A 14,242-nucleotide genomic window follows, 5' to 3' on the forward strand; every position below is an offset into this window, starting at 1 on the left:
TGTTATGCAAGCTACTGTGCCAGATTGCAAATGTGACTCTGTCATGAAGAAGGATTCTGGGGGTATGCAGGGATTTAGGTCATGGTAAGCACACCAAGACTGGGTGAGTTCCTACTTTGCTTACCCCAGGCACTGGATAAATATTTATGGGGTTTGAGGAGTGAGCAGAGATGACTGACTCTACAACAGAGAATGGGAGCACTAAAGACTTAAATACAAATGGATCTTTTTAAAAAGAACATTTTTTGTAAATATAATAGGGTGAAGAGGAGAGTGTCCAATTTTAAAGAGGGGGCCTTTAAAAAATATCAACTTTTTTGGAAAAGTAAATATATCACATAAGCACAGTTGTATTGTGAGTAGGAAATAATGGTTGAAAAAAATTGGTGATGAAAAAGTCCCTATAGTTAGTTACCCTAATTTCAAATTCAGGAATTCTCTAACAAAAAAATTATGTTTCTGAAGACTTGTTTAAATAAATCATAGAGGCTGTGAGATTATTCTGCACGAAATTATTTTATGAAATCCAAAGTGAAAAGTGTCTTCTGTTGGCTACTCAGCCAACTACAGTTAGGTGGCATATATTCCTCTGGTTATCAGCCCATATTTTGAGCAAAACATGAGACCAGGGCCCCTATTTCATTGTGAAAAAAGGCATTGGCATTAACATAGGAAGCAAAGATAGAGAAAAGCTGATACATCCCAAATGGAAAAATTTAAGAGCTATGCTCATCAGGAATTGTCATTAGTTGGGACCAGTTTGATTTACAAACAGCCAATAAAATCTGTTAAGTGTCTAGGAAGCAGAAGGACAAGTGCATGAGGATGGACAATGGGAAGTTCCTCAGAGTCCTGTGCAAACGAGCAGGAAAGCAGCATATTGCTCCAAAGTGACTATGTCTATGGCAATGCCTTTGCAGTAAGGTAGTAAAACTGCACCCATGGAATGCTGGCTGTCAGCTGCAACCCAGGAAGCCAACCCACCAGTCTGTGCTGAGGTTGAAAAACATAGATTTTCCCTAAAACTTCAGGCCAAACGGCCTGGGAGTGGGGCAGCATCAGGAGGTGCACAGAAAAAGTCTATATACTTCTCTCGCTTTTATGAAAAGCCATGGCAGTATGCCTTCAACTACATGTGCAATTCTGACTGCTATCTCAAGACATAAAAAAGCCAGATGTGTTTGAGACTGGATGCATCACAGGGCACAAGTCTGGATGAATCACAGACTTTTAGGGGCGGGGTCAGTCTTAGGAGTCTGTGATGTGGTTCAATCACATGGCCACCTAAGTCTTTCTTTGTGAATTAAGGCTACTAGTACAGTTAATTCTTCGGTAATATAAAAAGCACAGTAAAAGCTTAAAGAATTAATATTAGCATACCATTTTATTATTAAAATAATAATTGGCCAGGTGTGATGGCTCACGCCTATTTGGGAGGCTGAGGTGGGCAGATCAAGAGGTCAGGGGATCAAGACCATCCTGGTCAACATGGTGAAACCCCGTCTCTACTAAAATACAAAAAATTAGCCGGGCGCATGGTGGTGCACTCTTGTAATCCCAGCTACTTGGGAGGCTGAGGCAGGGGAATCGCTTAAACCCAGGAGGTGGAGATTGCAGTGAGCCAAGATCCCACCACTGCACTTCAGCCTGGCGACAGAACGAGACTCCGTCTCAAAAAAAAAGTAATTTTATTTTTAAAATAAAATAATAATACTTTACTTATAATGTTTTCCATTTCAATATAGAGAGAAAACACAGTGCATAATACACACTTTATTCATTTTCTCCATTATTCTTTTGGCATAGTGGAATCTGTTCTGTTTCTAAGCCAATTACCCTGGAACTTTTGCCTATACAAACTTTACTTTCTTGTTCTAGATTGACATTCAAAAAATCTCAATAAAATTGTGTACTGGCATATAATTAACATGTAACAATGTATTTAAGAGAACCAAATTATCGAAAGCACAAACTGAAATGGTTTCGTAAATCAATGTTTCTTTAAATCTTTTATCTTCTTTTACATTTTGTTTTCTCACTGTGAGACTTTTCAAGTTATTCTAGGGGACAACCAATTGAAAATGGAAAGAGGAAGGCACTTACTCTTTGGTTAAAATATGTATAGTGATTTATAGAGTGTTTCATGTTAAAAATGTGGATTACTTGGAAATTTGACTTGTCATAATAAGACGTGAGAAACTGCTTTAGTCTGGCCTGGGTTTCCCATAATCTTATAAAGAGACAAACTGATTTCTTTCAACTAAGAATATATTATTTATATGGAAAAGTTGCAGGGAAGAGAATATTTGTTATTGACAGGAAGGAAAAACAACAAATAGATATTGATCGACAGGTGTGGATGCTATGTACAGAAGGTAAATTTTCTCCAAATTGCCAACAGAGTTTCCTGTTTGAAGTTACAAAATCCCATGAGAAATTCGAAGTTCTTTTAAGTAAGATTTGAATTCTGACTGATTCTTTCTTGAACAGGCAGAAGGAATTATTTCTCTATTTAAGAGTACTAAAATCAGAAGCTCTTCTTTTACCAACATATTTTACAAAAACATTTGGTAAGCATTTTTGACAAGCAGAGGCACAGCACTCAAACTGCTCTTTCTCACACATTTTGGTGGCTTAATTAACGGAGAGAATTGCTTCCTCCCTCTGCTTCCACAACACGCCTCTACTATAACACATTTTTTATCTGAAAATTATTTTGCTCATATGGATCACTCATTTAGTTGCTCAATAAATATTGATTAGCATTGCCCTAGAGGTTGGGAATATACAGACGAAAAAGGTGTGGTCCCTACCCTTCATTTGCTCATAACATATTGGAGATAAAGGGTCAGAAACAGTTAATTTTAATACAACACATTTTTCAAAGGGTATCTCATCTCATTTCATCTTGTCTTACTTATTATTTATTCCCAGTCTATCATAACACCTACCACATAGCAAGCTCTTTACATGTCAGTTCAATTAATGAATGCACAAGTGAGAAGCAACTTTCTGATTTACCACTTAAGATTTATATTGAGAAATATAATGTGTTTGAATATGATGATAATGATTGGCTTTATGGCTGTTTCTTTTAGATTGTGCACTTATGTGATGCCTTGAATTTAGAAGTGATCACATGCATAATTAACTCTTGTTTTGCGGGTTAGTGAAGTTAACCTGTGAACAGACAGAAACCCTTTATTTGGACCTGGCATCTCCCTGGGCCACAATGTTAGCAAAACATCTGGGAAAAGAACTCCTATAGCCCCGGGCTAGGTGAGTTTGCTAGCGGTTTCTCCAGAACAGAAGGGCCAATGCTGTTGGAATGCCCCCATATCCCTTGAAATTCCTCATCCCTCTTAAAATTCTACCTGCTACTCATTCAAAGTATGTCAGATAAATGATGAGTGACATTAGGATATTTAATGTACCCACAGCTGTGAAAATTCTTTGGAAAGTGATTCCATTTTAGCAGCACGTAGAAATTTTGAACGAAGTATTTTTCACTAGAACAAGATTTTAGTTAGTAGAGGAGAATGTTCTATGGACATCTTGAAATTTAAGACGTGCAAATAAAAAAGTCACTAAGCCAAGTAAACACTGTTTTAAATATCTAGTCTTGGCTGTATAGATAATAAAAGAGAAGAACATTTGGTTTTTTATAACTCTTCTCTTTTTTTCTTCTTTGCTCTCACAAATCTACATAGTCTCAAATATGAACAATACTTTTTTTGGTGCACAGAGAAATGGTTGTTACTTTGTAGTACATTTTGCATTAAATATCATCATTTTTAAAATTCAAAGGGCAGAAGGATTTTGGCAGAGTTCCAGGCATTTCATATCCATGCATTTGAAATAGTTCTGTGATCTTTTTTGTAGCAATGGAAGGCTCAGCAGTGGGCATGGGTGTTCAAATGGCCCAGTAAGGTGCAATATGGCAAACAGGGAGGAGAATACCAGGATTTTGTATTCTCTACGTAACACTATTATATGATGGATTTGTAGTTCTGGGTAGCTGTCATAAAACTGATCCTAATGTTACAATGTAAAACATGTTAAGTCCAAATATTTCTTCCACATATACTCTTTCAAATGTGTCTAAATACCAGAAACTGGAAAGATTAGGAATGTGAGCATAAGAATAATATCCTGTAATTAGCACAACAAGTCTGGGAGAAAAAATGTTAATTAATTTTCATTTAAAAAAATGAAACAGAAAGCATGAATAGAGCTGAGCTGAAAACAGTTCCTGAAACAAAATGAGTTTTCCCCCATTTACCTCATTTAGTATGATGCTGTATGACCTGCAAATTATTTAACCTCTTTCTATCTCCCCTACTAGAAAATCATGATAATATAATGCCAAGTCAGCAAGACTGTTGACATATAGTAAATACTGAGTACATCTTATTTATTAATAAAATTATTATCATTATCATGGAAGACTATAGCTTGACCTCTGAAAATAGGAAAATCACTGTTCCTTTTAATATTTATTATGGTCATACTATGATTTTTGAGTGAGTATATATGATAATGTTATTTGCTAGAAACAAGGCTACAGTCACATAATCTACTTTATGAAGAGCTGTCTTAAGAAAGAAGATACTACTGAATTGAAATGAGATTGAGTCAAGACAACTTGTTTTTAGTGTTTCCTGGGGAAGCAGGGAGAAGGTGAGAGAAGTACATATAATTCTTTTGTAAAAATAGGATCACCCACAATGGTAACCATGAACACTTGTGTTTTTTTCTCTGTGGAGCAGAAGTAAAAATAGAGGGTCTGAATCTAGGTGACTGGGACTCGCTAGTCTTTGTAATATACTGGAGATCAAGGAAGACTTAATCTCAGAAAAGGAATTAAAAGAAAACTGGCCAGACATGGTGGCTCACACCTGTAAATCCCAGCACTTTGGGAGGCCGAGGCAGGTGGATCGCTTGAGCCCAGGAGTTCGAGACCAGCCTGGGCAATATGGTTAATCCCAGTCTCTACTGAAAACACAATTACTAGCCAGGTGTGGTAGTGCATGCTTGTAGTCCCAGCTACTTGGGAGGCTGAGGCACAAGAATTGCTCGAACCCGGGAGGCGAAGGCTGCAGTGAGCCGAGATTTTGCCACTGCACTCCAGCCTGGGTGGCAGAGTGAGACTCTGTCTCAAAAAAAAAAAAAAAAAAATTAGTTAAAATAAATTAGTATGACAAGAGCTAAGAAAGATCAACCTTGGATTTTCATTCATTGATTCATTCTTGTGTTGGCTATGGTCTCAGGTGCTGTTCATTAGAAGTAGAATAAAATATGGTCCTTTCCTAAAGAAGTCTGTGGGAGGCAGTCATATAAACAGACATGCACTATAAGACAATAGAGAATCAGGTGCAAGGAGAGGCAGACCTGTGGAAAGGTGATCAACTTGGCCATGGCAGGCGAAGGGCTCCACAGAGCCTCAGAGTTTGTGACTGCACCTCTCAAAAAGGCTGCACATTATAGACTTTTAAGAATTATTTTCATCTTCTAACTTTCTTTTGAGTTATTCTCTATTTCCTACAAAATAATAAGAACAATGTTAAAGTTCCTTTGAAGACTTCAAAGAGATTTCCCACTCCTCAACAGAATATGGACAAGAGGTGACAGAAGAAGCTGCTGCCAGTTTGCTGGGGGCATTCTGGAGGAGACGGAGGAGTGGAAGGCTCCTGGCAGCAAAGAAGGGGAGGTGGGAGGCCAGTTCCTGGGGTGATTGGAGGAAAGGGACAAGAGGAAGAGACTGGCTCAAACTCTGGCTGCTCCCTCACATAGGTTCTTCCCTCTCAGCCCCTGGTCTTATTTCTGATATCTCTTTTCCCATCCTTCTCAGGCACACTCATCCATTCCCCTAGACACCTTAAAAAAATAACATCTGGCCGTGGAGACATTTGCTTAGAACTTGGTTGGTAACTGCTCTCTGGGTGACCCCCTCCTAGGAATACAGCCATTTTTAAAAGGAATGTCACAAAGAACAAAAATCTTCTGACTCAAGGAACTGTGTCTTCAGGGACAGAATGGCAAGAAGGAGCATAAAACATTGGGGTTCACTGCCCACCCCCAACATTGTACAAATCATCTACAGATGTAGTTATAGCTTCTGAGAGGCTGACTTGCCGATGAGCAGAGAGAAACCTTGTAACCAGGAAACTGATTACAGTCTGCAGTGAGCATCCTGGTATGAAAATTGAGATCCAGATTTTTTTTTGGTGGGAGAGGGAATGTTATACTTGGGGAGCTATGGCTGTGGGAAGGTAAGTCTGATTCTCAGAAGTACATCCCAGTAAAGGAGGCATCAATCCTCATCTCAGGTTACCACTTTCTTCACAGAGTTCAACTGCCTGGGAGTCTAGAGAATCTTAAGGCACCACCCCCTTCCCCCCAAAATGGCCAGGTTTCTTTGAATCCAAGTTCTTACTCTTCATGAGTTTAAATCACTATACTGCCTTTCCTTTTTATTTATTTATCTTTAGTATTATTTCTTCAGAGTCTAGGTTCTTAAGGCATCTCTAATTTTTATTTTGGATTTTTTCCCTGTTTATTTATAGGTCAATTAAAAATATGGCAAATGGGAGAAAATCCCTTAAATGTCTCAGTGATTCTGTAATAGCAACAGCACATCTTTATTTTACTAGTATCAGGATCATTCATGCCTGCCAAAATACAGACGGTTCCCTTAAACACTTGGACTCTGTCGTGGGACAGGTGGTAGGAAGTGGCATCAGATTTCCACGCTGGGTCTCATTTGGATAAATAGGAGTTCACTATTATAAGAAATAGAATTTGAACATTTATTTTATTCTTAGGTTTATCTTCTTATATTCACTTCTAAGTTACATATCCAGTTAGCGGTACTTCCTGATGGCTTACATCTCACATCCAAAATTCCATGCCATCAGATGGAAAATTTGAGTGTCAGTAGAACTGCCTATGCTCACTTGCTATGCTAAAGGAGCAAACGCAGAAGTGTCTGCAGAGTAGGATCTCTACATGGATATGTTTATAAATCTTTGCAGTGAAATTTGTCTATGTGGATGAGTTTATAAATCTACTACAATGAGATTATTGAAAGTATACATCAGGAGGCTTCCTATATGTAAGAAGAATAGGCACCACATAAATATTTCTTCTGAACTTTTTTTATGAATTGTTCCTGACCTTGGGATAGATGTCAAACTTAGCTTTTCATCAGTCTTGAAATGATTCAGCTATATTTTCAGCAGCTATTTAGACACCATTCGTAGATCTGTATTTAGAAGTGATCTAGCCAGTATTTCTGACCAAAAGTGAAAAATCTAACTATATTAGTGTGAATCCTATATATTTCACAAAATACCCCCTTCCTTATTGTCAGTCTGGTTTCTGGTCTATATTTGTGGAGTGGGTGCAAATGATTCTTCGGCTTTGATTCTTTATGAGTTCTCTAGCAATACTCCAGGATTTAGTGAGATATTATATTTCTCTTTTTGCAGTTTCCATTGTTACATTTCTAACAAATAATTCCCCTGACATCTTTAGGGGCAAATCTGAAAGCTGTCACACTCTTGTCACAGGGCCAGGTTAGAAATGCCACTACAGAAATGCCATGGCCAGGTTCCATTCTGCTGCTTCTGCTGCCTGTCATGTGGAACCACAGTCCTCTTTACCTGCCTCACCATCCAGTTACCATAGTGATTAAGCCAGAGCAGTACATCTCTTTCTGAAGTGTGCACAGCCAACGCAAAGAATCTACCAACCTGGAATGCTAGTTGTAAAATTGCTGATTTTAACTGAGGAATTTCTCAAAATATAAACATCACGAACACAATAATGCACATTGGAAAAACTGAGCAGGAACGATTCTGTTAACACTGTAAGTTGCAAAGTGACAGCTGGTAGCTTTTGTGAATTGCAAAATAACATGAGCCTGGCTGGAACATCTCCACTGCGGGGATAAATACTTCCAAGCATTGGCCAGAAAATGAGACTAAGTAACACCTTCTGAGAATCTTAAAATGCGATTGCTGAAAGGTCAGGTTAGCAATTTTCCTTTTTAATATTCAAAACAAGCAGAGGAAGTGGATGGGGTGGTACTAAGTCCAGGTTGGAGGCTACTGGCAAAAAGCCCTCTTGAAATTGTAGGCTGAGAACGTAATTCAGGGTAATCCACATATACCTTGGTAAAGAGACCTTTGTTGAACACCTAAGTCCCCACTCGGCCACTAACATGCTGCGAGACACCAAACAAGTGACAATTTCTTTGTGCTTCAATTCCTTCATCTGTAAAATGAGATATTTGGACGAACAGTCTCAGGCAGCCCTGAAATTCTCTGATTCTAAAAGGGCAAATTATACAAAAATGAAGCTGAGCTTCAGTTGTGGTCTGTGGACAGCATCCCATTATTTTATGATTGAAACACTTAAATTGACCAGTTCATTTAACGCAAGTCATAGTTACTTTGACTGGGATAGTTAAGAAACCCTTTTCAATTTCTTTCTTGTTTGCTGTAGGGCCTTGTTAGGACACCTCAGAAACATTGTCTGAAACAATTTGCAAAGACGACAGTTAAAAACATCCTCCCACTTCCCGCTTCATTAAATTGCTCCACAGGCAATCCTCTCCAGCATCCACAGCTTCCAGGAAGCAGGGGATGAGTTAACTAAAGGTCAGTACATAAAATACAACTGTCCTCAAGTTCCTCTGGCACCATTTTACTCTCTAGTCTTTTTCACAGCATTTCAAATTTATATTAAACACATGGAGGCTTTACTGACATAAGCATCCACTGTAAGAAAAAAGAGAGTTTAAAAAAAAGAGAGAGATAGAAAATTATTTGGGAAAAAGACCAAGTAAGAGAGGAAGTGGAAGCCAAACATGCAGAGAGGAACAGACATTCAGACGGTGCTTACGGATCGAACGCTGCAAGCAGGAAGTTAAGGAGGAGGCTGATGGACTGCTCCACATGGATTTGGTGAGTGGTTGGCATCCGTTTGTTGAGCTGGTAAAAAATGGTGGAGAGCACAGCCTCTAAGCGGGACACATTGAGTTCAATGTTTGGGTCCAGGTTGTTCAGAGCATTTTCCCGCAATGCTTCTATGACATTCCATATGTCCACCAGGTGCACTACAATTAAAGCAGAGTTAACACATCAGCCCAGAGTCATGGAAGGCAAATACATTAGTTTACTTGTCCCTCTGTCCTGTTTTTTTCTAGGTATCTCACATGTGTGCAGCTGTTGTAGGGGGTCAACATAAGTAAATGAACATAGGCTGTGCATTATCTCTAAGACTTGATGTGCATTATATAATAGCAAGCAAATGATTTACTGACCACCACAATAGATAGTTATTTCCAATCTTCACAGTCACCCTTGAAATACAGCTATTATCCCTATGTTACAAGTAAGAGAACTGAGGATCTGGAAGCTGAACTGACAAATGCAAAGGTAGAAGAGGAGTCAATGGCAAAACTGGCATTCAGATCCAAGTCTATCGGTTTAAAAGTTATTTCTCCATTGCACACCCTGCCCCCTCAAAAAGAAAAGACCAACACTGAAATTCTAGTGTTTGAAAAGATGTCCAAATCACATTTGAGTATTTAAAATGTTTTCATTTATTTATGTGTTTTTTAGCAGTATGCTTTTGGAAATAAGAAAAAAAAAAAAAGTTAAGGTAGGCAGGAAGACAAGGTAAAAAGGAAAAGTTATGTACACACTGCCCCAGCAGCAGAACTAAGTCACAGATCACTGAACTAGGCTAGTCAAGAACAAGAAGTTTCTTGGCTACATTATTACCAACTGATTTAAGTCACGGTTACTTTCACTAGGGTAGTCCAGAAAACGGTTTCTATTTTCTTCCCTACTTGACCTGAGGTCTTGTTATGAGATCCCAGAAACTATGACCACGACCAAGATAAAGAACATGTCCTCACCCTCAAAAGTTTTCTCATGCTCTTCTGTAATCTATCCTCGTTCCCTGTTCCAGGCAACCACTGATTTGCTTTCTGTTGCAAATTTTAATTCTTAATAACTGTCATTATATAGTAAACACTCTTTTTTGGGGGCTGGATTCTTTTACTTAGTGTTAACTATTTTGAAATTCATACATGTATTGCTGAAAGGATCAATAGTTTCCTCTTTTTATTGCTGAGTAGTATTCCATTATATGGACATATCAAAATTTGGTTATCATTTCACTTGTTGATGAACATTTGGGTCATTTTTCAGTTTTTGTTTATGAATAAAGTTGCTATGAACAATCATGTGCAAGCCTTTGTATAGATACATGACTTCCATTTCTCTTAGATAATGAGGGATTTAAAATATTAAAATCATTAAAAATTTAAGTAAATACTTAGAAATGAAAAGGCTGGGTTTCACGGTAGGTGTATGTTTAATTTTTAAAGAGAGTTCGAAGGTATCTTCCAAAAGTAGTTGAACCATCTTACATTCCCATCAGCAGTATACAAGAGTTCCAGTTTATCCACATCTTCACCATTTAAGGTTGACTTTTCATTACGCTTTTGCATTTGCAAATAACTTGTTTATTCTCAATGAAATATAACAATTAGTTTCCGTTCTTGAGAAATATGGACTGTATATATACTTTTTCACTAACAGCTCCCTATTTTCTGTCTTCTACCTCATTGCTCACTCCTGGCTCTACACCTAATAAGCAAAACTAGCATCAGCTTCTACTATGAATTGAGCTATGTGACTGTTTTCTTGGCTTTTCTCTTTACGTTTGCTTTTCAGAACAGATCTATGGTTTCTGACTTTTGGTATAAGAGAACCTTATCACCAATTTCTTCCATTATAATCACAAATGGGCCAACTAGCCAACAGTCTTTTGAAGTCAGATCCTTTTCCCAGGCTAAGTTTAATTGCAGGATCTCTAATCACAGGACCCTAAGAGAAACAGCAACCTGTGCAGACATTCTGATTTTAAAATAGGCATGATGAAAAAAAATCCTAAAGTGTGGCTCTCATAACTAACTTTGTGTGCATATTGAGATCTAAGAGATAAGTGGATTATGCAAATCCCTGAACTAAAAAAACAAAAACAAAACAAAACAAAACAAAACAAAACAAAAAACAGGTTACATAGAACCGTTACTGTGTCCTTTACTTGTATTTTTGCTGTTACTTTTAACAATTACTCAAAATAATCTTTTATGTTATGAAGGGAAGATACCTGCACTCAAGGAGCACTGGACTTGGAGTCCAAAGACCTAGGTTGCAAATCTGGCTCTTCTATGACAAGTGCATGACCTCTTAGCCTCTAAGACTTAGAGTCTCACTTCCTTCATCTATAAAATGGGGCTGGCATTCCTAAAAGGGAAAAATGCATAGAGTAAAAAGTGGTAGTTCCTGGTACCTAGCAGACAATGCATTATAGATGAACAAGTGAATAATGTGAGTCATGTCAAAAGAAAAATATATTGCAATATATCTCTGATTTGGAGCAGATAAGTACAAATCACATACCAACTAAAATACTTAAATATTTATTGGCTTTGGAAAAATTCAGATTTAAGTGATTTCAAATTTGCAACCTTCTCTGTGTATCAAGAATTAATCAACAAGGAAATTATTTGTATTTCTTGGTGTTATTTATCCAACTCTTCAATCTAGCAAGCAAAACACTCCCAGGGAAATGGCATTCATAAACAAAATTAATTAATTAAAATTCTAGTGGGAAAGAGCTGGGATTCCTCTAATTACTCCCTATAGATTTGATTTGTGAATTTTCTGAATCTAGTCATCAGGATGTGTCTGGGTGCAGGATGCAAAGACAGCAGTGCTGATGACATCCAGCCTGTCATCCTGCTTGGTCCCTGTGACCCATTCTCACCCAGTTCCTGGTTGTGGATCATCTGGGGAGAGGCATCTGGGGAACAGGCATCTGGGGAGAGGAGCATGGACTGGGAACTTGAGCATGGGAGGGAGATGGGTCTATGTTAAGAAAGCTAAATGGCTACTGGTAGAGGAAGGGAATCTGGATGCTTAAGTTTCTCTCGATGAGCCATTGTAAGGAACAGGAAACCCTTTTAGAATTCCCAGGGGTGGAATTATCCAGGCCCATGGGAGTGACCGCAGGAGTGGCCTACATAAAGTTTCCCACATATGCATGCCCACATAAGGGTTCTTTAGGTACTTCAGCCTCAGTGTGAGCAGCCTGTACTCATCTCTCCCCTTGCCGGCCCTGGGATTCCCTTCCTTGGTGAATGCCACCATCCTCCCGCTCCCTCTTCTCCCTCCAGGGAGATTTAATTTCTGGCTTCTATCAATGACCAAGTCCTATGGACTGTATATCTCCTAAACATCACTGTAATCCTGCCATTTCCATGAGCCTTTATTGCCACCACCCAATTTCATTACCCAATGCTATCATGCTTACTGGTTGGCTGAGTCAGTTCTTCATTCTTTCTGTACTCCCTTTCTACTCACTGCAGCCAGAGTGTGATTTCTTTCTTTTTTTTTTTTTTTTATTATTATACTCGGGAAGGGGAACATCACATACCAGTGTGTGATTTCTAAACTGTAATTTGACATGTCACTTGTATGCTGCTTAAAATCGTATGCTGCTTGGAGAATGGCGTGAACTCGGGAGGCGGAGCTTGCAGTGAGCCAAGATTGTGCCACTGCACTCCAGCCTGGGTGACAGAGCGAGACTCTATCACAAAAAAAACAAAAACAAAACAAAACAAAACAACAAAAAAAATTGTATGCTGCTTAAAGTCGTTTAATAACTTCCCATTAATTTGAAATCTAAACAAGGATTGCAGTTTTTTTTTCTTTCTTTTCTTTTTTCATCTAGCCCCTGTGTATTGTCATCTACATCTCATCTACTCTACCTTGGTGTCAACATCACTTCCTCAAGGATATCTTTCTGGGCTGGATCAGAAACCTGTCTCCAGGTTTTATACCCTTCACATGCACCACCTTAGAGCTCTGTCCTTCCCCATCACAGCATGTAGTGCGCACTCTTGGGTGGACCAACAGGCTGTCTGTTTCCCGTTCTATGTTGCATGTGGCACAGGACGAGACTGTGTCTATTGTGGTAACTGTCCACACCCCTAGTGCCCCTCACACTGCCTTACACATCCTTACACGTAGGAACTTGGTAAATGTCTTTTGACTAAATGACAGAATGACAAAGAAATGACTCAACAGTGAAACAGGGTTTTCTAAGGATGCATTTGCTTTCTAAAAAGCAATAAGGCATAGTCATGAAGAATCACAGACACACTGGTTTGAATCCTAGGTATCCCGTCAGTCTAATTACTTAACTTCTCTGAAGCTTCATGTTAGAAAAGTGGAGCTGAAAATAGCATCTACTTTCAGATGATTACTATGAGAACTGAATAAAATAATGCCTGTAAAAACTTGGAATAGGGCATGTCATGTAGGAGATAATAACTTTATTATTATGAACAAATACTAGAAATCATACAAAAGTTATTAAACATAAATATGCTGCACTTACGTGCTTACATATTCAAGGTCCTAATATAAGGAAACGTAAAAGAAAAATATTTCATTAAAAATAAAATAATTCTGGCTAACTGTGAGAATAGATAATTAAAAAATGATTTAAGTAAAACTAGTTTTCATAATTATGTGCAAACACTATGGTAGATCGTGAGGACTCAATACAAACAATACAGATGTGGTTCCTGCCTATGGGAGCTAACAGTCTGGGGGGAATACAGACATGACTCAATCACACAAAAGGATGATCAGAAATGGTGACATACTGTGACATATAGTATGCTAGGTATAAAATGGGATTATGATATGGTCGTGATGGGGCCAGGAGAACAAGATCAGGTTGCAGGAGCACCATAACTGTGATAAGGATGTGGCTCTTTATGCTGAGTATGAAGACATGGGTTTTAAGTAGGACAGCGACATGATAAGGAATGCAGCTTAAAAATGTCATTTCTGACTTTAACGTAAGAAAGGAGTGGAGACGGACAGACACACAGTGGGAAGTAGTTGGAGCATATTGTTTTAGTTCCAATAAGGGATGGCAGTATTTTTGTATACAAGGTGGTACTATGCAGAAAATACTGTAGTCATACACACTGTACCCATATTTTCCAGCGGTGGCATAGTGGAAAGAATTCAGATTTTGCAGCCACAGAGATTAAGGTTTCATTCCTGGCTCCAGAAATAACTGCAAAACTGGGCAAATATTATTAATAAAAATAAAATGTAATAATATTTTGTTTATATATTGT

The 14,242-nt window shown here is 38.3% G+C and overlaps 1 protein-coding gene across 37 annotated transcripts in view; it reads right to left on the minus strand.

Annotated features, from left to right (window-relative positions):
- The window catches only part of LOC105498620 (dystrobrevin alpha), a 419,513-nt gene that overhangs the window by 88,816 nt on the left and 316,455 nt on the right, over positions 1–14,242 (minus strand). For all 37 annotated transcript variants that reach the window (XM_071085454.1, XM_071085465.1, XM_071085462.1 and 34 more), the window contains one exon: positions 8,908–9,121. In XM_071085454.1, coding sequence (XP_070941555.1) covers positions 8,908–9,121 — 214 coding nt within the window. The remainder of the gene's footprint in view (positions 1–8,907; positions 9,122–14,242) is intronic.

This window comes from Macaca nemestrina, chromosome 19 (genome assembly GCF_043159975.1).
Source record: "Macaca nemestrina isolate mMacNem1 chromosome 19, mMacNem.hap1, whole genome shotgun sequence".
Classification (NCBI taxonomy): Eukaryota; Metazoa; Chordata; class Mammalia; order Primates; family Cercopithecidae; genus Macaca; species Macaca nemestrina.